The 26,802-nt window shown below is 34.8% G+C and overlaps 1 protein-coding gene across 5 annotated transcripts; it reads right to left on the bottom strand.

The window, feature by feature from the left end:
* Positions 1-3,192: 3,192 nt before the first annotated feature.
* LOC143247113 (uncharacterized) lies at positions 3,193-26,421 on the bottom strand. Of its 5 annotated transcripts, XM_076494605.1 has the most exons (7): positions 25,907-26,412; positions 25,177-25,246; positions 23,762-23,903; positions 16,199-17,605; positions 14,609-14,786; positions 13,103-13,204; positions 3,193-4,256 (listed from the first exon to the last, which is right to left on the bottom strand). In XM_076494605.1, exons 3-7 carry the CDS (start codon positions 23,867-23,869, stop codon positions 4,126-4,128), a joined length of 1,926 nt encoding a protein of 641 aa, XP_076350720.1. In that variant the 5' UTR covers positions 23,870-23,903; positions 25,177-25,246; positions 25,907-26,412; the 3' UTR covers positions 3,193-4,125. The 5 variants fall into 5 exon arrangements, with proteins under 5 accessions (XP_076350720.1, XP_076350721.1, XP_076350722.1 ...); XM_076494606.1 differs by lacking the exon at positions 25,177-25,246 and having other exon boundaries at positions 25,817-26,413; XM_076494607.1 differs by lacking the exon at positions 25,177-25,246 and having other exon boundaries at positions 25,855-26,413.
* Positions 26,422-26,802: the final 381 nt, after the last annotated feature.

Here is a 26,802-nt window from a genome sequence, read left to right as displayed (position 1 = left end):
GTGTTTCACAAAAATCCAGCCGAAACCCTTTCTGACTGCCGTTCTTCATTTTAACTTTCTCCTTCGACTAAGAGCCCTTCCGGTTTCTAAGTTTATTTTTGAATTTCGCGCAAAGATACACGGAGGCTATCTGCACTAGCAGTCCTTGATTTAGCACTGTAAGACTATGGTAGCTAATCTTCACCACCTACCGCCGACTCTTGAGCTACTCTTTTACCAACGAATAGCGGGATTGATCGTCACATTATAATGTCCCCATGGCTAAAAGAGCGGGCGTTTGGTGTGACTGGGATTCGAACCCTCAGATTAAAAGTCGAGCGCTTTAACCACCTGACCATGCCAATCCCCATTTCTATGTGTTCTTCATTTCAGCGAGGGATCTACAGTTAGTAGATTTTGCGTTTTATTGTTTATTTTAACATTCATCTTAATAAAGATATTAGGATGTTTTGAAAAAACGTATACATTTTATGACATAGTTTTAACATTGAGGTAAATGTTGCGCTTTTATTTAAACTTGTATATAACGCAGTTTTAATTTCACTCGGGATTTTACTTTTATTTTAGTTCAGAGTTAGGAACACAGTGAACCGATAACAGCTCATTCAATAGTCTTCATTCGCTGTTATCAGTTACACACACTCATTGATTACTTTCCATAATGCGTTATAATAAAACACACATTTCAATTATACTGTATGCTTAAATCACACACATTTTTAAAAGGCTTATTACTTACACAATAATTTTTATTTTTTTGTTATTCGTGTTGGCAAGACGGGAAGTGTACAAAACATTATAAAAATCAAAGTTGTTGGCGATGATGTCTTCTGGCTGTTGTTGCTGTAGTTGATGTTAAATAGACTAAAAGTATTGCATATATGATATCCAGTTGTTTCCTTTTTTTTTCTTCCACAGCTACGTAATTCAAGGAAGTTGACTTCCGTGTTTTCTCACGGTAATATACGTATATGTATTTCAGTAAATTAATAATATAAGTACAGTGGTACCTCGGTTCTCGAACTTAATCCGTTCCAAAACCGAATCAATTTTTCCCATAAGAAATACAGTAAATTAAATTAATCTGTTACAGACCTCCAAAAATTACGCATTATGAAGCATTTTAAGTAAAAATACTGCTTATTTATACCTGTATAATAATACTTACATGCATAAAGTCAACTACAAAAACTATAAACACAATAAAAAAACAATAAATGAAAATTTAATTGCACTTTACATGTGCTGAGGAGAGCTGATGACGTAAGTGAAAGGTGGTGATAAACGTGAAGAGTAGGAGGGTTGTTATTGTTTGAAAGAGGAGTCACCTTCTATAAAAACGTCAGGTAACTCTCCTTCTGTGGTTCTTTCTCTTTTCTGTCTCTTTGCACCGCTACAACCTGCTGGAGACTCACTGGACCTATTTCTCACTAAAAACTTGTCTAATGAGGTTTATACTGCAATTTGTCAGGGTGAAAATTTTCCACAAAACTTTGTAACTCTCCTCATTTTCCACACATTTCCTTGATAAGTGAACTAGGAACATCCTCTCTTCCCTCCTTCTTATCTGAAAACACTTCCTCTGTTGCTGCTCCTTCTGAAGGTCTTGGAGTTCTTCCGAGGTAAGCTCAGTGTTGTGGCCTTCCACCAACTCCTCCACATCATCACCACTCACATTCAAGCCCATGCACTTGTCTAGTGACAATATCCTCGACAACAGGCTCAGCCTCAAAGCCTTCAAAGTCTCTATCTGCTACTGAGTCTGGCCACAATTTCTTCTAGGCTGGGTTCATGGTCCTCAAAGACACTTTTCTCCAGGCTTTGTCTATGATCATCAAGCAATGGAGGATATTAAAGTGATTTTTCCAGAACTCTATGAGGGTTAACTCTGTGTCAGAGGTCACTTCAAAGCACCTTTGAAACAGTACTTTGGTGTAGAGTTTCTTAAAGTTCGATATGAACTGCTGGTCCATGGGCTGAATGAGAGGAGTTGTGTTAGGGGGCAAGAGCTTCACTGTAATGAAACTGTACTCCTCCATCAACCTGTCCTCCAAGCCTGGTGCATGAGTAGGTGCATTGTCCATCACAAGAAGGGCCTTGAGTGGCAACTGTTTTTCCGTGAGGTAATTCTTTAACACTTGGGGCAAACACTTAATGGACCCACTCCATAAAAAATTGCCTGGTTACCCATGCTTTACTATTAGCCCTCCACATGATATTTAGTTTACTTTTCAGAACATTATTTTTCTTAAAAACCTTTGGGTTCTCAGAATGGTACACAAGCAAAGGCTTAAATTTTAAGTCCCCATTTGCATTACTACATAACAATAGAGTTAGCCTGTCCTTCATTGGCTTGTGTCCTAGCAGTGACTTCTCCTCCTTGGTGATGTAGGTCCCCCTTGGCATTTTCTTCCAAAAGAGGCCTGTCTCATCACAGTTGAACACTTGATGGGGAATAAAACCCTCAACTTCTATATAGTCCTTAAATTCCCTAACAAATTTATCAGCAGTGTCTTTGTTAGAACTGGCACCCCTCCGCATGTCTCACCACACTATGTATGCCACTTCTCTTTCTAAATTTTTCAAACCACTCCCTACTAGCCTTAAAAGCATCACTTGTATCAGCACTCATTCCAGGGGTGTTTTTCAGGAGGTCAGCATGCAACTGCTTTGCTTTCTCACAAATGATGGTCTCAGAAATGCTATCACCAGCTAACTGTTTTTCGTTTACTCGAATCAACAACAGTTTTTCTTCCTCTTCCATTGTTTGTGATCTTTGTTTCGTAAGCACTGTCACTCCTTTTGCAACATCAGCTCCTTTGATGACCTCTTTATTTTTCTGTATGGTGCAGACTGTAGACTTCGCCATACTAAACTGTGTAGCAAGGTCAAACACGCAAACACCACTCTTATACATCGCTACGAGATCTTTTTCCACCTCTATTGTGGCTCTAACAACTTTCCTTATCCTTGTTTGACCCCATGTAGGCTTATTTAATCAGAATATTTAAAAAAACAACAAAAAAAGAAAAGAAAAATGAGAACGTTCACAGCAGATTTGAGAGGGGGTGTGGACTGAATGACAGGTACAGGTAAAATGTTTTGGGCAAGCTTGGGGTGGGGCGAAAATGGTCGAAGGGTCGTTTTTTTCTAAGATAAAACGTAAATAAGCGATAAGACATAGCTCTGAACTCCTGATTGTTAATTATTTTATTAATATATTCAAATTCAAAAACTATTCATATTCAAGAATAAACTTTTTCACAACAAAAACATTCTTCAATACTGGACATGCACATTAAAATAATAAAAAAATGTAACATTATGATAACAGTTATTATTATCTAATTAATAATAATTTCTACAGTTGTACATCTAAATATTCAGGTGTGTACAATTCTGAATAATTTATTTCCATGTTTTTATTAGTAGACAGATAATTCTCAAAATGAAGCTATTTTTGTTTTTCATCTTTAGTACTTAAAACATTTGAAACTTTGTACAGGGCATCTGGTTTAGATTAATTATTAATGACATTTTATAATAAAATTATGAAACTCATATTTATGTTAAAGCTAACATTTTGTGTAAAACCAAAAAATGCCAAAATTCACTGAATAAACTTCATTATTAACATTTTACTTTGTTAACCAGAAGTCAGTAATGATACAATGTTAAATTATTTTGAAATATCTACAGTAAAAGTTTCACCTGCATACAGCCTTGAGAGTTACAGTACAGTTATTTTTATTACTTACCTTACTCTTCTGGTTAAACTATGTAGTTTTTAATTAACCAGGATGATGCAAGTCTTTTTGAACAATTAGCTACACGAAAATACAAGGACTATAAATATGTACACCAATGAATATTAGTGGAAATTAATGAAAAATAATGTTATTTCAAGAATTCAACAGGTGATGTTTCTTTCACTGTTTACTTCAAACAAAATATTCCTCAGTATACTTGAACATGAAAAATTTAAATATATATGTCTAAATATCAATCTTGTGCTTATTATTATGTACAAAATAACTAAAAAAAGGTTGATGGTTGTTACAGTCCAGTTTGATAGAACCACACAATAAATCTCAAGTTACACAAGTTATGTAATCTTCTGTCACTTTAGTCACTTTCTTCACTATCAATAATTTCTTTTAATCTGGAAAAGGTTTTTTTCACTTGTATCATTTCTTCTGTGATCTTCAATGACTGCTTGTCTAGGTAGAGACTCTTGACTCCTCTACGTGGTCTCTCTGAGGTTAGTAAATAAAGTCATTATCTCGGTACCACTTAGTTTTACACATGATACTACAGTTTTAAGAGAATGATGCACAAGGTCACTGTGCATGAATTAGAGAATTAATGTTAACTGTAATTCCTAATTTACTATGCATGAAAAATAAAAATACTTTTGTCATTTGTACAATTTGCATATTACACGATCCTTATAACCTTTGAAATGCGTATCTACAGTTTGTTTTTCAGTACAAAGATTAATTTGCTGTCTCTGTTACCAAGTTACTTTGTACAAGCAAGATGATTTGTCATACATTAGTTAAAATAATTTTAACTGTTGGCTTACAACAACTTATAATTAAAAATACCCTTAAAGTGACAATTTTGTTGCTAATTTTCAAACATGTTTTCCTCAAAATCTGACAACTGACATTCTCATAGTGGTTTTTAGCTCAAAACTTCAGTTCTGTTGATGCTAGAGTCCACAGTTGGTATAAATATGTATTATTAGTATACCTATAGCGTACTAAAGTAAAGTTTATAAGAGGTTTGGTATTTTATTAAATGACCATTAACCATTTAAACATGGGTAACCCTTCAAACACTTTTCTGAGTAAGTCACTGTGTTACATTATAAATTTAATTACACACCTTTACTTTCAATTTATGCAAATTAAGTGATCATTATAATGTACATTACAAATTGAAGTTTTGTATTATCTTACTTTTAAGCCCTTTATTTTAAAAAAACCTTTAAAAACTACTTAAAATGCCTAATTTATTGTCACATGATCAATAAGATATAAAAACTTTCTATTTTGCCACTTTTTATCTTCAATAATACAATGCCAGTTATGGGAATATATGTCTAGACTATAAGATGCTTACATAACCTTTTGACTCGTGCATTTTAAACATCTCTGAATGAATGCTGATGAAACAATAAATTTGTTAAACCCCTGACAGGTGTCACCCCCACATTCAACAGATTTATTTGAATTTTGCAGCCTACAAGCAGATACTACATACACACATGTATAGTCATTAGAGAGAGATCACTTTACACCATAATAAAACAATGGTCTTTTTTGAAATTGGTAGGAGTTATCTTCCCCTTGTACACGTAACTGACTGCAGATACTATTGGCTGCTTGATCGATCATAGCACTTATGGTTGTTTCTTACCTAAATATTCTACAGTTACAAATGCAGTTCAAACTGGATTTAGTTCTTACTATTATGTTTTAGTTAATTACATATTAGTAATGTTTTAAAATCCATAATTAAAAGGTTGCAATATCAACAAATATATATATATATATCATGTTTGGCATCAGTCCTCAAGGCTTATGGTATTACATGGTGCACAAAAATTTTGTCGAAAGGTTGCACATACATTACTGGCCAAAATCTTAAGGCCAATGAACACAGAAAAAATATGCATTTTGTGTTGTTAGACTCAACCACTTATTTGAGCAGAGCTTTGAAAGATGAAAATAAGAAAAGGGAAAATACAAATAAAAAAACTTTTTAACATTTAATAGAGAACATGTGAACACTATGAAATTAGCCTAAATACTAGCTGGTCAAAAGTTTAAGACCATACTGAAATGAAGCATTAATCGGTAAACACGTAATGAAAGTTAGTCATCTGACATCTCCTGTGTTACATTGGGAAAAAACATGGCAAAATCAAAAAAGGTGACACAGTTGTTGCAGGACATTGAGCAGGAGGATTTGACAGGTTGTCTGGCAAGACACCAGCTTATCGTCAAACCAAATTAAGGCCCTTACGGACACAGAATTTAGCTCAAGAATAATAAAACAACATGTACGAGAGAAAGGCTTTAAAAACCATAAACGTCTTCAAAGGCCACACCTCCTTCCACACCATGAAACAGCTAGGTTAAACTTCGCTGAGAAGCACCAAACATGGGACATAGAAAAGTGGACAAAGATTTTGTTCTCTGATAAGAAGAAATTTAACCTGAATGGTCCAGATAACTTCCAACATTACTGGCACAATAAGGATATCCCACTGGAGACATTTTCTACATGACACAGTGGAGGAGGTTCCACAATGATCTGTGGTGTTTTCTCCTTCCATGGAACAATGGAGCTTCAGGTTATACGGGGGCATCAAACAGCAGCTTGCTACACTGGCATGTTGGAGAGAGCATCCTTATTGACTGAAGGCCCTCACTTGTGTGGAAATGACTGGATCATTCAGCAGGACAACACTGCAATCCACAATGTCTGCAGGACAAAGGACTTTTTCATGGCGAATAACGTGATTCTTTTGGACCATCTGGAGTGTTTGCCCGAACTGAACCCCACTGAAAATGTTTGGGGATGGATGGCAAGGAAAGTCTATAGAAATGGATGTCAATTCCAAACAGTGCATGATCTTCCTGAAGCCATCTTCACCACTTGGAATAACATTCCTGCCAGCCCTCTGTAAATGTTTATATCGACCATGCCATAGCGAATGCTTGCAGTTATTTGCAATGACGACCATGCAACTCACTACTGAGACCTTTTGTTGGGCATTTCCTACCCTGTTTAGGACTTCTTTTTGGTATGGTCTTAAACTTTTAACCAGCAATTATTTAGGCTAATTTCATAGTGTTCACATTTTCCCTATTAAATGCTAAAAAAGTTTTTATTTTTATTTTCCCTTTTCTTATTTTCATCTTTTGAAGCTCTACTCAAATAAGTGGTTGAGTCTAACAACGCAAAATGCATATTTTTTCTTTATGTTCATTGTTCTTAAGATTTTGGCCAGCAGTGTATCTGCTAAACACACTGTTGACTTGTGTTTAGATGAATAAATGTTAGTAGATGTTTCTCGTCTGTGTTTAATTGTCGGTCGGATATGTTAATTTTGAGTTTAGTCAACGGTTTGTCGTGTCGATGTCTTTTTTGTTTTTTGCATCTTAGTTTTTCTAGTTTTTTGTTGTGGCAGATCTTTTTGTGTCTGTTGTTCTTGGTATTGATTTGGTTTATGTTTCGTTGTATAAGTCTGTAAATCTCTGGTTTAATGCAGCATGCCAATTGATGGTCTAGGTTCATTTTTCAACAAAGAAGACACCAACACGACAAACCGTTGACTAACCTCATAATTAACAGATCCAACCGACAATTAAACACAGACAAGATACATCTACTTAACAAAGGACTCAACTTCGCAATAGCACCTAGGTACATTCCAACCATAGAAATCAAAACATGTTTAGAAGATCTAGCCAAGAGACTTGTGATACTTTCTACAGAAAACAAAAACAAGAAAACAACCAACAGAAAGAAGACAACTTAGTTAATTTTACTGACATCCAACAGCCAAACTTCCCAGGTAAAATTAAAAAATTTATATTTTCCAGAAACACCTTAAAACAACATCTTAAATGATTTTTTCAAAGAATTTTCTCACAAAACCATCAACATAATTTCACAAAACAGAAAGCTAAAAAACAATCTTACAAAAAGAGACATTAATTCCATTAAAAACCTAAAACAAGACAAAAACATAAAAATTCTAAAAGCAGATAAAGGTAACGCTATAGTCATAATGAACACGAATGAATAATCCAAAAAATGAATAACATCCTATCAGACATGAACAAATTTAAACCAATACACACAAATCCAACAAAGACACACGAGACGCAACTAAACAAATTACTACTAAAAATGAAAAAAACCAACACAATTTCACAAACACTTTATTCCTACCTACGTAAAACCGACTCACGCACACCACAAATATACGGCATCCCCAAACCTCATAAACCAGGTTGCCCATTACGACCAATAATGTCCACATATGAATCGTTTAATTACAATCTTGGTAAATACATTGCATGGGCATTCTCCAAATATGTAACATCAGCCAGCTCATTCATCAAAGACTCTTTTAATTTCAAGTCTAATCTAAATCAACTTAATCATAAAGCCTTAATGGCCAGTTTCGATGTTATATCCCTCTTTACAGAAGTTTCAACCACTTAAACCAACCCAGTATCACCAGTTCTAGCCAATATTTTTATGACACAAGTTGAAACACAAGCAATTAACACAGCATTACATCCACCACTATACTGGTACAGATATGTAGATGACACGGTTGCAGAATTCAGATCTACAGAACACACACGTAATTTTTTCAATCACATTAACTCTATACATCCCAACATTAATTTCACATGTGAACAGGAAGAAAGCAATCAAATATCATTTCTTAACCTCAAAATTACAAGAACCAACGCACAATTAAAAACAGAAATCCACTGAAAAATCACCCACACTGGACTATACATTCCTTGGGACTCAGCACATAAAACAAATAAAAAACTCAACATATTAAGAAACCAAATAAACACAGCCATAAAACTATGCTCACCAGATAAAATTAACGATGAATTAGACAAAATAAAACAATACTTCATCAACATCAATAAGTTTCCTCCACAAACCGTAGAAAACATTATACGCACACACCTAGACAGAAAGCAAAATCAACCAACAAAAGTAAATACATCTCACGAATCAAAAGTCACGAAACCATATACTGCTGCATACCATATATTCCTGACATCAGCAGACAAATAACCAACATTTGGCAAAAACCAGGCACAAAACTGAGGTCTATACTATGTAAAAACTACACTGACAAACACCACACCAACATTATTTATAAAATACAATGTGATAACTGCCACGACTTCTATATTGGAGAAACAAGTAGAAAAATGGAAACCAGATTCAAAGAACATAAAAAGTCACCTTTACACGTTTTCGAACACTGCAAGTCAAATAAACACAACATAACCATAGAAAACACTCAAATACTAAATAAAGAAACAAACATAAACAAACGCAAAATTAAAGAAGCCTTACTTATACAACAACTTAAACCCAAAATAAACCAATATAAAGGAACGCCTTTATACCTATATTAAAGATAATAAAATAAAATTATATATTCAAACATCTAACACTGCCCTCTACATTCTGACACTCAGTTACACAACCCCTTTCAAACATGTGGTCAGCTTCCGGTCAGTTACCTCTTTCTTTCTTTCTTTGTGAACCTGACGATGACCAAAGAAGGTTGAAACGTTGTTCGCTTTTCTACGTAAAATATTTTCTCAACCCAAACAAGCTGTTTTTGCATATATATTTCTGGTTTATAGCAGTTTAAGTCCACAGATTTACTGCTGTGCCACTGGAGGGCCCAGGTATGTTGATGATAATAGCTACAGTTACTGATATCATAGACAAAATAAAAGATAAAATACAAACATTTACCTTAAAAACTTTTGATATTAATTTAGTAGATTCCAGAGGTTATGAAAATGAAATGTGAAAACTGTAATATAAATAAGAATATTTTTATATTTAATAACTATTATAAATAACTAACTTTTATCAGAAAGACATAATTACAATGATGTTATTACTGCTGCACAAAATACTTATAATTTTTAACAAAAGCTATAATATTCCTTTACTGAAGATGTACTTCCATTAGATAGATACCTCCTCTCACAAAATTAGTTATTACCATTCAGTGCAGCCCTCTATAGGCAAAAATTTCCTTTATGGATTCCACAAGCCTTATGCTTCCCCCTTTGTTGGAATTAGTATATTCCTACATGTCTCACACACAAATCATCATGCATAATCTATTAACCAAAAGTAGTATAGCATACTCATATGACACTCCTTTCACTTCCAAGTTTGGCAGAAAGTGTGAACATTGGAGAAGTACAGAGGAAGAGCAGGATGTGTGAAAGGAGGAAAGTATATATTGGAAATACATTTTAAGGACAAGAAAATTATAACTTCCAATACAGTATTTTCTTCTTCTCACAGAATTAGCTAGAATACCACATTGAGGAGGAGGGAACTGGTGCAAGGGAATAACAGAAGTACCCCTCACACTGAGAGATATAGATTCAAAGATCAGAAGAGGGGAAACCACCCCATTCCTGAGCCAGGTATAGTCTACGGTCGTGTATAATTTGTAAAACATAAAAGGTGGAAATTATGAGGCATAGAGTGGCTAGGGTGTGTTAGACCATACTAAGCAAGTCAACTACATCCCAAACATCCCCAGAAGGTACCAAGATACACACGAGAGTAAGATGAGGAACATACCAACTTCACCTGAAATTCAAGAATTGGGAGTTAAGACTTGCATTGATTACTGGATAAGACACAAGGATCATTACCACTTCTTCAGGCCAGGAACTGTCATCTGCCAATGAGAGGATGGAGTCAACTTGTGTGAAGACTTATGTCAAATGGTTCACTTGAATATCAAACCTCAATGTGGGAGTCAAATATCCATGTGAAAGTAGTATAAAGGCTCCCAATCAAAAGGAAGAACTGCATTTGCAACAGATCAACTCTAGTGTGTAATGAATGTGTAACAGGAGGCCTTCTCATCCAATAAGGTGACAGATCAACTCTACTGTTTGTAAAAATGATAGCAGGAGGCCACATCAATCATGGTAAAGTAAATGGTATAAGGAGGAAACATCATTTTGTAAAGTGATAGATCAACTCAAGTAAATGTGTAAATATTATGAGAAGGCCATGTCATCAACTCCAGTCATTGTGTAAATAGCATCAGGAGGAAACACATAATCTTCATATATTGTAATTTGGAGATCTTGTTCATCAGTAAGGGGATGGGGATCAACTCCTGTGGAGGCCATACTGCACCTACACCAACAGAACACCACTGCTCTGCTCTCAACTGAATGTTTATCGCTAACTTTTTGTAGAACCCATTCAGAAGGATGTCTCCACAATCAATTACCCCACTGGCTTAAAACTGGAAAGTTGTAAAAACTAACACTCCCCTCAAGGAAAGAAGATGAGAATGCAGTACAGAGTCTGGAAGAACATCATAAACAGACAGTGCAATGGATAATAAAGATACTCTATTTTGAAAAGCAGACCATACTGAGTTATTCACATAAGGCCTGGAAGGGATGGGTAGCTATCCCATTCTGCTTTACCTATGCAATGCATGCAGTCCAGAAAAGACAAGTTTATGAACAAATTACCACAATTTAGATAGCCTTCCAGCAATCTGCAACAACTCATCTTAATGGTGAGCATGTTGAGCCAAGATGAGAGACCGCAAATCAACAGTGCAAATTTAAAGTTAAAAATTCCTATATTCCAACAACCTGATCATGCATTATATACTATATAGCAGAATCCATGTGATAAAAATGGAAAGAAAAAAGGCCCATAAAAAAGGAGAAAATAAATAAAATTTACCATTTAAAGTCACATCAAAATGTGGAACACAAAACCTGATGAGGACAAAATGCAATGCTTGGAGACAAAGGTACTGGGTATGGTCCATGCTAGCTTGTAGAATCTCCTCCAACAGAAAACAAAGATGAAAAACAAGCATGTAAAATGATGGATTTGATGAAAGAAAACATTTAAAATAGTTGAGGAGGAAGAAGGTAGAGCAAATAAGGTCAAACTGACCAAACAGCAGACCTAATTCATAAAGGTAGGAGGGGTCTAGACAAAAGTAAAGATGGGAGATAGAAAGAAGGGAAATAGAATAAAAAAAGGTACAACCTCCCAACCCACTGTGGTCTTAAGGAGAAAGGAATGATCAGGATAAAAGAGAAGATAGATAGGGTAATAAAGGGTACATGGAATGTCAAGAACAAACAAATCAGACCAAGAGAAGAAGGAAACAGGTCTTAAGGGGCAAATGAAACAAGGAACACAAGGAAAGTGGTTCAAATAAAGGTAAAATTAGGGCATGAAGGACCACATTAATGTCCCAGTTTAGAAGGGTAGGATGCCTGTGAGACCACTGAATTTGGAAGAAATGCATGAGTACAGTGAGAAGAGATGATGTAAAATCCCTACAGTATCTGAAAAAACACAAGATATGGAAGAGGGATGTCCAATGTTCAGAAAGCTGGGAGACCAACAACAATCTACAGGAGAGATCGTGCCACATAATCATGTCACCATAAGTGACAAAAGGCTTGCAAGGACTGGACAAAAGCCAGGCATGAAAATGTAGAATGGGGGATCGAAGTTGACAAAGAAGAGAAGAAAAGAGTGGAAGAGGAACAGGTGGCGAAAGAAGCAGATACTGTAATTACTTAAACCAAGGTTATGCTAGCCAATAGAGTGAAACCAGTAGGATCCGACAAGAAGTGGAGTGTACTAGAGAAATTACCCGATAAAGATAATTTTGTTCTCTGTCATTTGCACCAACCACTTCTAATTTTGAACTCACTGACTAGAAGATAGGCAGCTAGTTAACAACAGATTCTGAATGCCACCTTTACAATGAATTCATAGCTTCAATTGTCAAACAGTTTTATTTTTAGGCAGTAACAACCTGCAAACAATGGATCTATAGATACACCATCTGGCTAGTTAATCACTGGGTCATGCTCAGCTCCAAATTACAGGTTATTAAAAATGTATAAAACAATATTGGGAGCATACTGTAGATATTTTAGTCTGCTGGGTTGTAAAGAACACTAAGTTGAATAAGTTTCTAAAAGGAAAATCCATTTATACCTTAGAAAACAAAGAATTAGACTGGTGAAAGGAATACATTTTTTCTCTTATTGCACATTTCTCATGAGACTGAACACATCTCACTATATTCTACTAAGTACAAAATTAAAGACTCCATTAAAAAATAATCTGGTTTAAATAATATTATATTTTAAATACTACTTGATGTTGGCTAAAATATCAAGTATTTTCTCCCTTTTCCTACCTGCACTAGTATTTATATGCCATTCTAAACTAGTGTTGTTAATGACTAATTAAAAAATAAAAACAAACTACATCTTACCTCCATTTGTATCAATAATGTTTGAAACATCTAGTTCTTTTAGTTCTTGTTTCTTTTCTCGTTTTCTTTTCAAGGCTTTACAACTCTTCAAGGTAGGCTTACCTAAAGAATTAACAATGAGTTAATTAACAACATACAACACCTAACCTAGTTTAACCAAGGGAATTAAGTGATTTCTGATTAATGATACAGAACCTAATCTCACCACATGAATTAATGGCAAATCAGGTTAATGACATACAAGCACAAATATGTAGATTGGAAAAAAGAGTGCATCTTGATGTATCAGTTTAGTGGCATTTTAAATTAATGTGTTCTTTTAATGCATTGATACCATGTGTCCCATATGTAGTGATATGGATTATGTTAAAAACTTCACCAAGCACAAGTTACTTTTACCTTTCACGTTTTTCAGTTCAACTTTCTCCATCCATCCATGTCCACTCCAAGTTTCTCTATAATTTTTATCAATTCTTCAAACCTTACAGTGTTCTTTTTCATCAATTCTTTTCAAAACTTGATTCATTTTAACAAATACTATGGATGCTTAGAAGTAAGGACATTGTTTTCTCCATAATGCATCTAGGTTATAAATGATTCAGAACTGATTTTACTCTAAACATCACCAGCAAAACAAACCCATAAGCACATACAAGTTAATAAAAGGGTGTAAAAAAAACAAATCAAAATATACAAGTAAGCCAAGTTTAAGACTCACAGATACCCCCCTGAAATTTTTAACCCATATTTACATAGTTCACAGGAATAATCCATGAGGTACAAACATCCACAGGAAACCACGGATCCACATGAAATTATCAACCCCAAGTTAAGTAAAAACATAAATAATAGACTATACGTGATGTGTCTACCATTGCTATCAAAACCTGCTGCTGAGCCACAGGGAGCAAACAGAAAGCAAATAAAACTAGTTGTTGATAAAGAAAGATCATTATCATTTCACACAAGATTTTTTGAGTGGAATTATCATTAGGCTAGTAGACAAACAAAAAAAAAACTCAAATTATCAACTTACTTCAAAAGTCACACAATGAAGGAAGCATACCTAGCCATAAAATCAATGTCTAAATGATGTACAGTGCCTGAAAAATTTGGAAGTTTTAGTGTTAACAGCTTTCACAAATATATAGTAAACATGTGTGTGTTTTTGTACAGCAAAGCCACACAGGGCTATCTGCTGTATCCACTGAAGGGAACTGAAACTCCTGATTCCAACATTGTAAATCCGTGGACTCACAGCTGTCCCTACGGAGGGACATATATAATAAAAAGGACAAAGTAATTCCCACCAACAAATATTTTAAAATGTTTTTGATACCACAGACTCACTTGCTGCTTCTCTAAATTGTCAAGGACTAATAAAATTTACATGTGGATATTCTGTGAGTAGTTGTTTGTTTTTATGAAAACCTATTGACTGGTAAATTGGTTGTGATTGGCCAACTGTTAAAAAATGCTACAAAATTTCAATATTTTCAACCATACCATTCAGGCCTTCATCCTTTAGAATTTGGAGCAGTTTCTCCACTTTCTTCTTCTTTGTCTTACATCCTTCAAAAACTGTTCCATATTTAACTCTCAAGCCTGCTGTGGAAATGTATTTTTTGAGGCGTTTGATTCGTGGATCATCATTTTCAGTTTTTCTCTTACTTTCTTTAGAAATCTGTAAGGTATATAAAATGAAAAAAAAAAAAAACAATAAAAATCTAATATTATCATTCTGTTTGTAACCTGTACCAGTGGAAATAAGTTTGTCAAAGATTTAAAAGGTCAGCCTCTCTAAGTGTTTCATATTAGAAAAAAGGTTAGCACACTGGTAGGAAAAAAACAACATTACATTTGTTTTGAAGAATTACATTTTGTTAAAATTACAAGTGAATGACAGATTTTACTTTTTTCTGTCCATTTACTATATTTCATATGAAAAATAATTTGGTATACTGTACTATCTCATTTGATAACACTATAGTGATGAATGTGTATCTGTGACAACAATGCAAGACATTTGGGTAATAAATTACTCAAATCTGTTAAAGTGGTACCTTATTTGCCTTTAAATTGTTAATATTGTACATTTTTACTTACTAAATTTTAAAACACAACATAATGTACTTTACTTTTGAATATCACAAACAAAAAAATAAAATTTGCTATGCTGAATTTAAAATACATTATATTTTTTAGAGTAATCCAAGGAAAGGTCACCATTTAGAATTTAAATGATAAAAATGACAATATGAACAATACAGTGGATGAAAATGCCTCCCTTCCAATAAACAACAGCAAAATTATATTTTATTATTCTCATATAACAAAAATGTTCTCTTTGTATTATTACCTTATTATTTACTAGTGTCAGTGATAATACATTGTTAATAAAGTTCATTTTAAACAATGCTATTGTTTCCTACTTTACATTATTACTGGGCACATAAATAACAGTGCCCTATCTCCTTACTTTTTTACGGTTTTAAATATCACAAGCTGGTGAAACCAACAGGTAGGTTTCCTGTCACAAGCTGGTGAAACCAACAGGTAGGTTTCCTGTCACAAGCTGGTGAAACCAACAGGTAGGTTTCCTGTCACAAGCTGGTGAAACCAACAGGTAGGTTTCCTGTCACAAGCTGGTGAAACCAACAGGTAGGTTTCCTGTCACAAGCTGGTGAAACCAACAGGTAGGTTTCCTGTCACAAGCTGGTGAAACCAACAGGTAGGTTTCCTGTCACAAGCTGGTGAAACCAACAGGTAGGTTTCCTGGCAACATCATTTGGCAGACAAAAATATTTAAAATGTTATTTTTAAATGCCATTAATTTTAAATCCATAATGGAATGATTAGGAGATAAGTAAAAAAAAAAGTGAAGTTTAGTAAGATTATTATTATGATCATCAGGACTATTGGTTGAATATTATCCAAACATTTACTACATTTGTGGCTAGAAACCTAATTATCTCCAGTATTAAGATATTTAATTTTTAATATAAATATAATAACCTGCATTAAATATATCAGAAAAGACAAGAGAAGCATACTTTACTCTCATTACTGACAATTTACATGGCACTTATTACACACCTTTGTTTTTTTTGTAACATGTTTTAAGCTACTCTTTCCTGATTCTTTTTGCTTTTTCTTTTTACTTCTGCTAGAATCTTCACCTTCACTTTGATCTATGTCATCCTCTGAAGATTCATCTGAGGAGCTTTGTGAAACATGCTTCAATTGAAGTTTGTTTTCACTGGAAGATGATCCAGCTGTTTCCCCAAGAAGAAGAAAAAGAGGTTTTTCATCTTCATCACTACTTGTTTTGTCATCTTTGTTTTCCGATATATTATCAGAACTAATATATTTTTCTTCATAACTATTACTTTCAAGAGACTTTGCCTTTGAATGGGTCTTTACACTGAAAGTTTTTTGAGAACTAAATTGTTCGCTTTCACCATCACATTCCTTTTTCCTTTTCTTAGAGTGTGACTTTTTACTGTGAATAATTGGAACTTTATCTTCTTTGTCTTCACTATCACTCTCATGTGATCTTTTTTTGGATGGAAACTTTTTACTGGAAGTAATTGGAGAGCTATCCTGTTCATTTTCACTCTCACTCTTTTGCAACCTTTTGGTGAGCTGTGACTTTTTACTGAAAATAACTCGGGAATTATCCTGTTCATTTTCACTCTCACTCTCTATCAACCTTTCTGTGAGCTGCGATGACATTTTACTGGAAGTAATTGGGGAGTTATTCTGTTCACTCTCACTCTCTATCAACTTTTCTATAAGCTGTGATGACTTTTTACTGGAAGTAAATGGTGAGTTTTCTTGTTCATTTTCACTCTCACTCTCTTGCAACCTTTCTGTGAGCTGTGATGACATTTTACTGGAAGGAACTGGGGAATTATCTTGTTCATTTTCACTCTCACTCTCTTGCAACTTTCTGGTGAGCTGCGACTTTTTAATGGAAATAACTCGGGAATTATCCTGTTCATTTTCACTCTCACTCTCTATCAACCTTTCTGTGAGCTGTGATGACTTTTTACTGGAAGGAACTGGTGAGTTATCCTGTTCATTTTCACTGCCACTCTCTTTCAACCTTTCTGTGAGCTGTGATGACTTTTCTTTACTGGAAGTAACTGGGGAGTTGTCCTGTTCATTTTCACTCTCATTCTCTTGCAACCTTTTCTTGGGCAGTGAATTTTTTGCATAGATATATGGAGAGTCACACTTTTCATTTTCAGTGTCACTCTTCTCTGACCTTGATTTCAATTTCAACTTTTTATGGGAAATATCTTGTGTTATGCCAATGAAATGACCCATTTTACCATTACTCATACTTTCAATTTTTTCTTGCTTTTGCTTTCCCAAAGCACCATTTTTATCATTATCACAATTCTCTACAAGTCTTTCACTTGAGTCTGTTAATATTTTCTTTCTGGTGTTCCTTATCATTCTTGGTATATCACTACACGGGTAATTTTCAGCATTTTCCTGTAAATATAAATATTTCTGTTTAGCTGTCAGACAAAAATATGACGAGATTCAGTAAATTCTAAACAATTATAAATAATTAAAGTTCATTATAATAAATTTTCAAATCCTAGTCAATGACTAAAAAAGTATTCTCAAAATGGTTGGTTAATTTAGTGTTACATGGGGCAAAGCAACTATGCTATCTGTGCCAAATATCTGGTAAAAAGTTAAAATTAAAGTAAAATTATTAAAATTCATAAAAGGAAATTAAGGTAAAACAAGACAAAGTTTAATTTTTGAATTAAAAACATAAATAGCATTAAATACAATTTTTATATCTAGTTTACAGCAGTAAGAGAAAAACTACAGTACTACAAGTTGTAAAGGACTTTCTGTAGCATAATTATGATTATCATAACTTGCCACGATAACTAATGGGTAAGTTCAAAAATCAGCGTTAGTCACCTGAAGATGGCCTTTCCAGTCCTGGTTTTGAATTATTTGACATTAAGGCCATTTTCTAATTTCAAATCGAACTAGATGTACTTTAATTCTTAAAAGGAAATTGCATTAAAAAGATTAATGGCCTTTAAAAACTAAAAACATTTGTAAGGTGGTCAATGTCACCATCAGCAATAACACTGTCTAACATTACGAATAAACTTTGGGACAAAACATGTTACAAATGGTGCCATCATTACAATTCTCAACAACGGAAAGACAGTAAAATGTGGCTTACTGTGACCTGAATGTTACACAGACAACACATTAGTGTATCAGTTTCAGATAAAAGAAAACAAAGAGTTAAAAAACTGTGACCAATGCATAGTCTAGTTAGGACAAATTCCTCTTTCTGATCCTTACAGAAGCAAGACAGCCAAAGTCCAATAGAGGGCTTTATTTGGAAAAGCTTGTTTTCACATTGCTCACTCCAAGTCAACTGCCAAATGACACGGAATCAAGCCTTGAATACAGGACCCTAGTCCATATATGGAACAGGCACAGCAGTGATAGTGCCAGAGCAGACAGATTTAGCTGCAGTGTCAGTGAGTTTGTTCCTCAAATACCAATGTGGCCTGGTATCCAGAAAACTGGATAGAAGTAGATGTTAAAGAGAAATGGGGCAGTGGGTTTTCAATATTGGCAAGAACAGGGTGAGAACTAATGTGAAACGATTCCAGGGCCAGTAGAGAACTAAGCGAATCAGTATAAATAGTGTAATTTGAGTATTGCTTAGCTTCTATGTGATTCATGGCAAGAGAAATGGCATACAGTTCAGCAGGGAACAGAGAAACTATAGAGGGGATTCTGCACTCAACCACAACAAACCGTGGCAGAGCCCACACAGTCACCTGATTTTGGACCATCCGTACATACAGGAATGGAATGACGGTTCGAAAGATGTTCAGCAAATAACAGACAGTATTTCCAATCAGGAGTATCTGCTTTACTCAGGTGACTTAAAGAAAAATTACATTTGGGGATGGTAATAATCCATGGTGAGATGGACTGAGCAGTGGATACAGCAATGTTATCCAAGGATAGCCCCAATTCATCCAACTGTGCCTGAATACAAAGTCCAAAAGGAACAAGAGCAGATCATCTGTCCTGAAAAAGCATGGCCTACCAAGGAAAAAACACAACCCCAGGTGGGATGCTGTTGTAAGGATCAAAGTTTCAAAACATACAGTAAAGACAGTTGCTTCAGCAGAGGTGTAGAGAAGGTTCATGAGACTCCAAGTATAAGCTCTGAACTGGGGAAGTGCACGAAACCTCAGTGCAGCGCCAAAGTCCTTGATGACGAATGGGGTCCAGCATCTTTAAGGGCAAGGTCCTGGCAGAGCCATAGACCAGTGATCCACATTCGAGTTTCGATTGAATAAGAACGCGATATATCTTTAGCATAGAACATCAATCTGCTCTCCAAGTGGTGAAAGAGAGGACGCAGAGGACGTTCAGTGCTCTTGTACATTTGACCTATAGCTGCTTGATGTGTGGTATAAAGGTCAGCTTATGGTCAAAGATAAGCCCCAAGAACTTTGTCTCAAGGACCACAGGTAGCACAACTTCACCAATACAGAGTTTAGGATCAGGTTGAATGCCCTGTTGGCAACAAAAGTGCATGCAACTGTTTTACAGAGAGAGAAGTTAAAGCTATTTGCTGTGGTTTGCTTCAGTAAACAATTGAGGGCAGTCTGTAGCTGCCACTCAATATACCTCATGTTCGATGAATGACGAGAAGTGAATGTCGTCAACATGGAGCCCATTTGCAAGAGTAAGATGGAGTTGTTGAGTGATGGTATTAATCTTTATACTGAAAAGTGTGATACTCAAAACACAGTCTTAAGGGACTCCAAGTTCCTGTAGAACAGAATGAGAAAGTGTTGAACCCACATGAACTTGGAATTGCCTGTACATTAAAAAATTTCTAATAAAAATGGGCAAATAGCCATGTGACCCATATATATGGAGATCTTGCAAAATGACATACCTCTATGTAGGTCAAAGAATATTGATACAAGATGTCATTGGAGAAAGGCTTCTCTGATTGACATTTCAAGTCAAATCAGGTGGTCCATGGTGGAGCACTGTCATCGGAATGCACACTGGGATTTCAGGAATCAAACAATACAAGCACTAACCATCCTCTCCAAGGTCTTACAGAAACAGCTCATCAAAGCTTCAAGAAAGGTAGGACAATAGCCTGGTGCCAGGCATCAGGAAAAACATTCTCCTGCCAGATCCAGTTAAAAACAATCGGAAGAATAGCCTAAGAAGCAGGAGATAGATGGTGCAGCATCTTGTAGTGTACATTATCAGTTCCAACCAATCTACTGCCAGACTGATGAAGGTCCCGTGTGAGTTCCACCAGTGTAAAGGGGTGATTATAGTCACAGAGACATTCAGCTTGAAATGAAAGATGTGACTGCTCTGTCCAAGTCTTGATGGCTAAGAAAATGAAGGATGAAGCAGAAGTGCTAGATACCTGGAAAAAGCTTTCACCTACAGTATCAGCAATGCTCTGGGTATCAGCTACTTCCTGACCATCAGAGAACAAGATCAAGAGGGAGACAATTATATTGCCCACTGACCTTTCAAATCTTGTCCCATATGGCTGGAACTGATGGTAGAAGATATGCTGGTTGTGAACTTAATCCAAGGTTCCTTCTAGCTTTGACATCTTACCTACTGAGCATGTGCATGGGACTGCTAAAAAGCAATACAGTTCAAAAGTGTGGGATACCTATGAAAAGTATTTTAGACTTTTTTAGCCTTCTTTGCAATGTGGCAGGCAAGATTCCATCATAGACTAGGATATCATGAGAAATGTGTCGAGGTTTTAGGAATATACTGAACAGCTGCCTGTATAATACAGTCAGTTAATGCTGTCACGCAGTCATCTATTGATGGCTTACAGACGATGGAAAGATCAAGTTCTGTAAGAGCAGTGAAAGAGGGCCAGTTGGCTTGATCCACCTTTTACCAGTGCATGCAGGTTGGGTGGCACTGACCACAGTCAGTCTCTCTCAAAATTACAGGAAAATGATCAATGCCTCATGGGTTACTGTCAACTCTTCATGAAAAGAAGGAGAATAGTGTAGGGGAGCAAACTGAGAGACCAATAGCAGTAAAGGACTGACTAGATGCATGAAAATAAATATAAGAGCCAGTACCAAAAACAGAAAGGTTGTGATCTGAGAGCATATGCTCTATGGAGCACAGAAAGATCTGTCTGTACACCCATTGTAGTAGCGGGAACAAAGTGTAACAACATATGTCTGAGATGAAGTGGTGGACAGCAACTTTCAAGCCTCACAGTAAGTAATGTTTTGAATCATCTTCAAATGCTGCACCTCTTTTCCTTCCAACCATTTAGAGCAAGAACAAAAGTAAGATGAGTGAGAGCCATTGCAATTGATGCAATGAGAGTATGTTTCACACTCACAGACATCGTGATCATTGCCACTGCAATGAGAACATGTCAAGGAACCACTACATGATATCTTTGAGTGACCAAACTGCTGACACTGGAAACATCCGAGAGGGTTTGGAATGTATGACCATACCTTGCAATTAAGATAACCTGCCTTGATGGTGGCAGGTGGGCACGATGATGTAAATCAGTGATGACGAGAAACCCACTTGTTGAGAAATTTATATGCAAAAACGGCTCGTTTGGGCTGAGAAAACACTTTACATAGAAGAGCGAACAACGTTTCGACCTTCAAAACGAAACGTTGTTCGCTCTTCTATGTAAAGTGTTTTCTCAGCCCAAACGAGCCATTTTTGCATATAAACGATGATGTAAATGTTAAAATGAGAACACTGGTCAGCATCACACTTTTATCTTTATCACTGCAGAAACTCCTTGGGTGGGAAAACCAGTGAGAATCTCTGAATCGGGGATGTTCTTTAAATCCCTCTCAATAACCTTTTGTGATGAGTTCAAAGTAGCATGAGGCATAACCTCAGTAGGTATTACCCCAAACCCCTTTATGTTACCAGAGTAAAGCTTTTTCACTGACTTTGGAAAGCCAGCAAGTCCCTTCTGAATAAAAAAGGGAAACATTTACCCTAAAGGTTTATCTGAAAGAGAATGTAATATAAAAAAAATGATGTACAGGTGTTACAGATGTTGAAGATTGCTGCTCAGAATCTTCAAGACATGGCCATTTACCCATGGACTGTTTTTTTCATATGAAGGGATGCACTACAATGCCAAAAAAGGGCACTGCAGTAACCCCAAGGTTTCGTGAGCACTATACCCAAACACCAACATCAGGTACAATGTCCACAACACCTGCTGAAAACATCCAACACTGGTACTTAGCTGACCCTAGCCCAAGTGGAGCAGCCACTTGACCCAAAAGCTGTCCGTCTACAGGAATTCAAGGCCATGGTGGTGTGTTAGGGTTTGACTCCTCAACCACCAGGATCCTCTCCTCCCCTTCATCGATTACCACACATGGCAAACATGTGGGTGGATGTTTAGATCTCTGGGAGGTTCCCTCATCATGTACAAGAATCCACATTGAGGGGATTCTCAAATTAAGGAAAAAATAAAAATCAGTTTTTCATACAAAAGTGTTATCTTCTCATGTATAAAAAATATGCACAAATATTCAGAGCACCATTGACATGTATAACAGTGTTCTAAAACCATACTTTTTCTAATGCAAGGCTGTTATACTTTGTGGTATAATACTTAAACCTCCAAGAAAAAATTATGAATTACTTTTTATGGTTTTGTCACAGTTTGTTTTGCTGGTATTACAAAATTCTAATAATAACCACCCTAACATTTTTTTTAGTGTATGGCAAGTTATATATTTAATAAGTATTATTTTATACAGTTGTGATGATACAAAACATGTACGTTTAATAAACTAACTTCATACAAAAATATAACATCCTGTAATCAAAGAATTTTCAAAAGTACTATATTTTATTGTGTATAGTAAGCTTTGCAACATCTACATAGACAAAGTTAGTGTTTAATTCCAGTAAATATGTTCTTTTTGCAGTTATTAATCTTTTTTTTGCTATTGATTATTGCTAAATTAATTTATCATAGCAGTTGACACAACAGAATTAAAAGTTTTCTTAAGAAACAGAGGTTGAGAGTTGACAAAATTTAAACCTGTGATTACCTGTGGACATTGACATAGGGGCTTGTTTTTGACAGAGGGATCAAGCAAGTTTTGCCTGAAAATATAAACTCACCCTTAAAGTTGTGTAATACAAGGTTTAAAGTCCTTGAAAAAAAGGGTTTCAATTACTTCCATGTAGAATTATACAGTGCTAAAGGGTTAAAAAGGTCAAGTGAAAATGCTACATGTGTGTAATACAGTTTCTGAAAAGAAATAACTGATTTGCAAATATAAAAGTTATAGATATGTACAGAGCTTCTGCCCAAAAAACTACTGGGGCCAGAAATAGGAGAGCATCACCCCTTGACCCTCCCAGCTTCCACACTTATGCTTATGAAAGAGATGTTTTAGATGATTAAGTTACTATACCATAAGTCTCAGTTTTCAATATTTATTAGAAACATGTAGTGATCATGTTAAAAAAATATCAGTTAAAGGTTAACCAAAATTATTCATTGTTTAAAAAAATGTGACTATACAGGATGCATTTTATTCAATTAGGTGTTTTTACATGTTTATTTACCTTTTTTGATGATTTGATTTGGTTATTTTCTTCAAGTACTATATCTACAATAGTTCTGAAAGTTTCTTTCTCCTCAGCACTCAAAGACTGCAACTTAAGTTCCTTCATAAAACCAGTACAAAGATTATGGATTGTTAGAGACCTAAAATAATTAAACAAAACAAATTATCAGAAAGAAGTAATGTAGTAATACAAAAGTAAAAAAAGTACATTAAAAAAAACAACATATGATGTCACAAAAATGTTAGTGGTGAGTTAGAATCTTCTCTTTGTTAACAATATATTAAAATGGCTAGTGTTACACATGCATACTGTGAAATAATCATTACTTTTATACCTGGGATAAGGACAATGTCTCACCCAAATATTTTTTTTATACAGTCTACCTTTTTATTTATATTTCTATTACTTTTTTTTTAAGAAATCTTGATTGTTTGTTTGTTTCAAAGTGAGAACTTAATTATGTCAAGAAAATTACTTCAAAAGAGTGTTTGCTTCCAAGTAAGAATCTAATTAGGTAAGTAATTTGGTAATTTTAGCTTGTACTATTTTAAGATGAGAAATTACACATTGTTGCAAAACTTTAAGCACTTTGCTACATTAATTGGCATTTAATTAGAAAGAAATAGTTCTACTTTAATAGAACAATTGCCAATCACATTTTTCTTTTCATGACAAAAGACTAAACATTTTCAAAAAACTATTAGAAAATAAAGAAGATGTACGAAAAAATAATTTTGTCAGAACACAAAACAAAAAATATGATGATTGAATTTGTGTAAAGAAAAACTTAAAGCAATTACCCACAATCAAAATATCGTTCAAAAAAACTTTTGTAAATTTATAAAAACTAGAGAAATATTTGTGTTTGACTTCATTTGATAACCACATTCAAGTCTTATAGTTATAATTTTCCAAAAGTATGCATCTTATGCTTTATCAAAGTAATGCCAAATATTTTCCAACTTTGTATTTTTGAGTAACAATACAACATCAAAAGTTTTTGTTTTAAAGTGAGAGTCAGTGATCATGGAGGTGAGATACTGTCCTAGATCTGTTATACTCATTTTGGAATCTGTCTCACTGTCACATTATTTTAGTAAAGCTATTCCAGTTCATGTCATACATTGTAGACATTAACTAAAGGAAATATCCATAATTCTGTCTAAAGTTTCATACTCTTAGAGAATTTGTCATTATAAGATACAGCTTAATGTCATAATATATCACACATTGTGCCAGCAAAGCATGATCTAGTGATTTTTCTACAAATTCTTATTCACTTGCTCTATAATATGAGTTTCCAGTAAGAAGCATAATGGAAACTCTCCCACATATTATCTCAAGTCTAAATACTATTTATATCAGTTGTTTACAGTTATCCACCAAAACATCAGTTTCCCTGGTCAACTTACTGAGCAAAAGGCACAATCAGCAATGGTATGCAGGACACAAGGTGTGCAGTTGAGATATTTCTTGTTGTTACTATAATGAACATATTTGAAGTTACTTACCAAATACAAATATCTTATTTAAAGTTTGATTTTTAACACCTTCTGTAATTTAAAATTCATTTTTCTGCTATGCCACGACGCTGAACAACAATATATACATAACCACACAATATTTTTATTTTAACCTTTCCTATAAGCTAATGTACATATTTAAAATGTAACATTTTAAGACTCAGAAATGGCTCTTTTGTGTTTAGATTTTACTTTTAGGCCCTCGCTAATTCTTGAATATGAAAGACTAATTATTAAGAACCTGGTTTGTTTATACAGGTTGTTCAGAAAGTCACTGTGAAGTTTTGTAATCATATTTTATTCAGTCTATTTCAAGCCAGCAACTGACAGCAGTGTTTAGAAACAAAATAAGGATCCAGGCCTGTATTCATGCCAACGAGGGTCACTTTAAACATTGTTTATAATTGTCACTCATATTTACCTCCTGTTTTCTATATTGAAACATATCTGTTAATAAATATATAAATGCACAGTGACTTCCCGAACACCCTGTATAACTTAAAAATACCAAAAAGTTACTCAAACTAACGTTAGATAAGACAGTCTTCTAAGTTCTCTTGTATTTACTTGATTTAGGTTGCAACTTATAATTGAAAAGTAGCCCACGGAGAAATCTCACCCTAAATCTTCTGTTTCGCTGATAACTTTTCTTACGAAGTCCAGCATAGTTACTATTCTGACATTCATTTTGAAACACAAATATGAGAAACACGAAGAGACCAATGCTTATACATAAGACAGAAGAAATGCATTTATTAAAATTTTAACCCAACGTACACGATCTGTCCGAACACGCGCGTAGTTGTAAATATAACTTGTAGTATGATCCCTGGTGGTTGCTTCAAAATTTTAAATTGAATAACATTATTCTAACACCGAAAACTGTGCTCTCCGTATATATGCAAAAACGGCTCGTTTGGGTTGAGAAAATATTTTACATAGAAGAGCGAACAACGGAACAATGGAAACCAGATTCAAAAAACATAAAAAGTCACCTTCACACGTTTTCGAACACTGCAACTCAAATAAACACAACATAACCATAGAAAACACTCAAATACTAAATATAGAAACAAACGCAAAATTAAAGAAGCCTTACTTATCCAACAACTTAAACCCAAAATAAACCAATATAAAGAAACGCCTTTATACCTATATTAATATAATAAAATAAATAAAATTATATATTCAAACATCTAACACCGCCCTCTACATTCCGACACTCAGTTACACAACCCCTTTCAAACATGTGGTCAGCTTCCGGTCAGTTACCTCTTTCTTTCTTTCTTTGTGAACCTGACGATGACCAAAGAAGGTCGAAACGTTGTTCGCTCTTCTATGTAAAATATTTTCTCAACCCAAACAAGCTGTTTTTGCATATATATTTCTCTACAAGTGGGTTTTCTCGACATCACTTATTATTATGTGCACTCGGTACTTTTTGAAAATTCAACTCTTCACAGAAGTACTTATACTTACTTGTACAGATCTTACTGTGTCGTTACGACTAATAAG

Source organism: Tachypleus tridentatus, chromosome 3 (genome assembly GCF_004210375.1).
Source record: "Tachypleus tridentatus isolate NWPU-2018 chromosome 3, ASM421037v1, whole genome shotgun sequence".
NCBI classification, from domain to species: Eukaryota; Metazoa; Arthropoda; class Merostomata; order Xiphosura; family Limulidae; genus Tachypleus; species Tachypleus tridentatus.
Note: the sequence above shows the minus strand (reverse complement) of the source record. Positions and strands in the feature narration are given on the sequence as shown.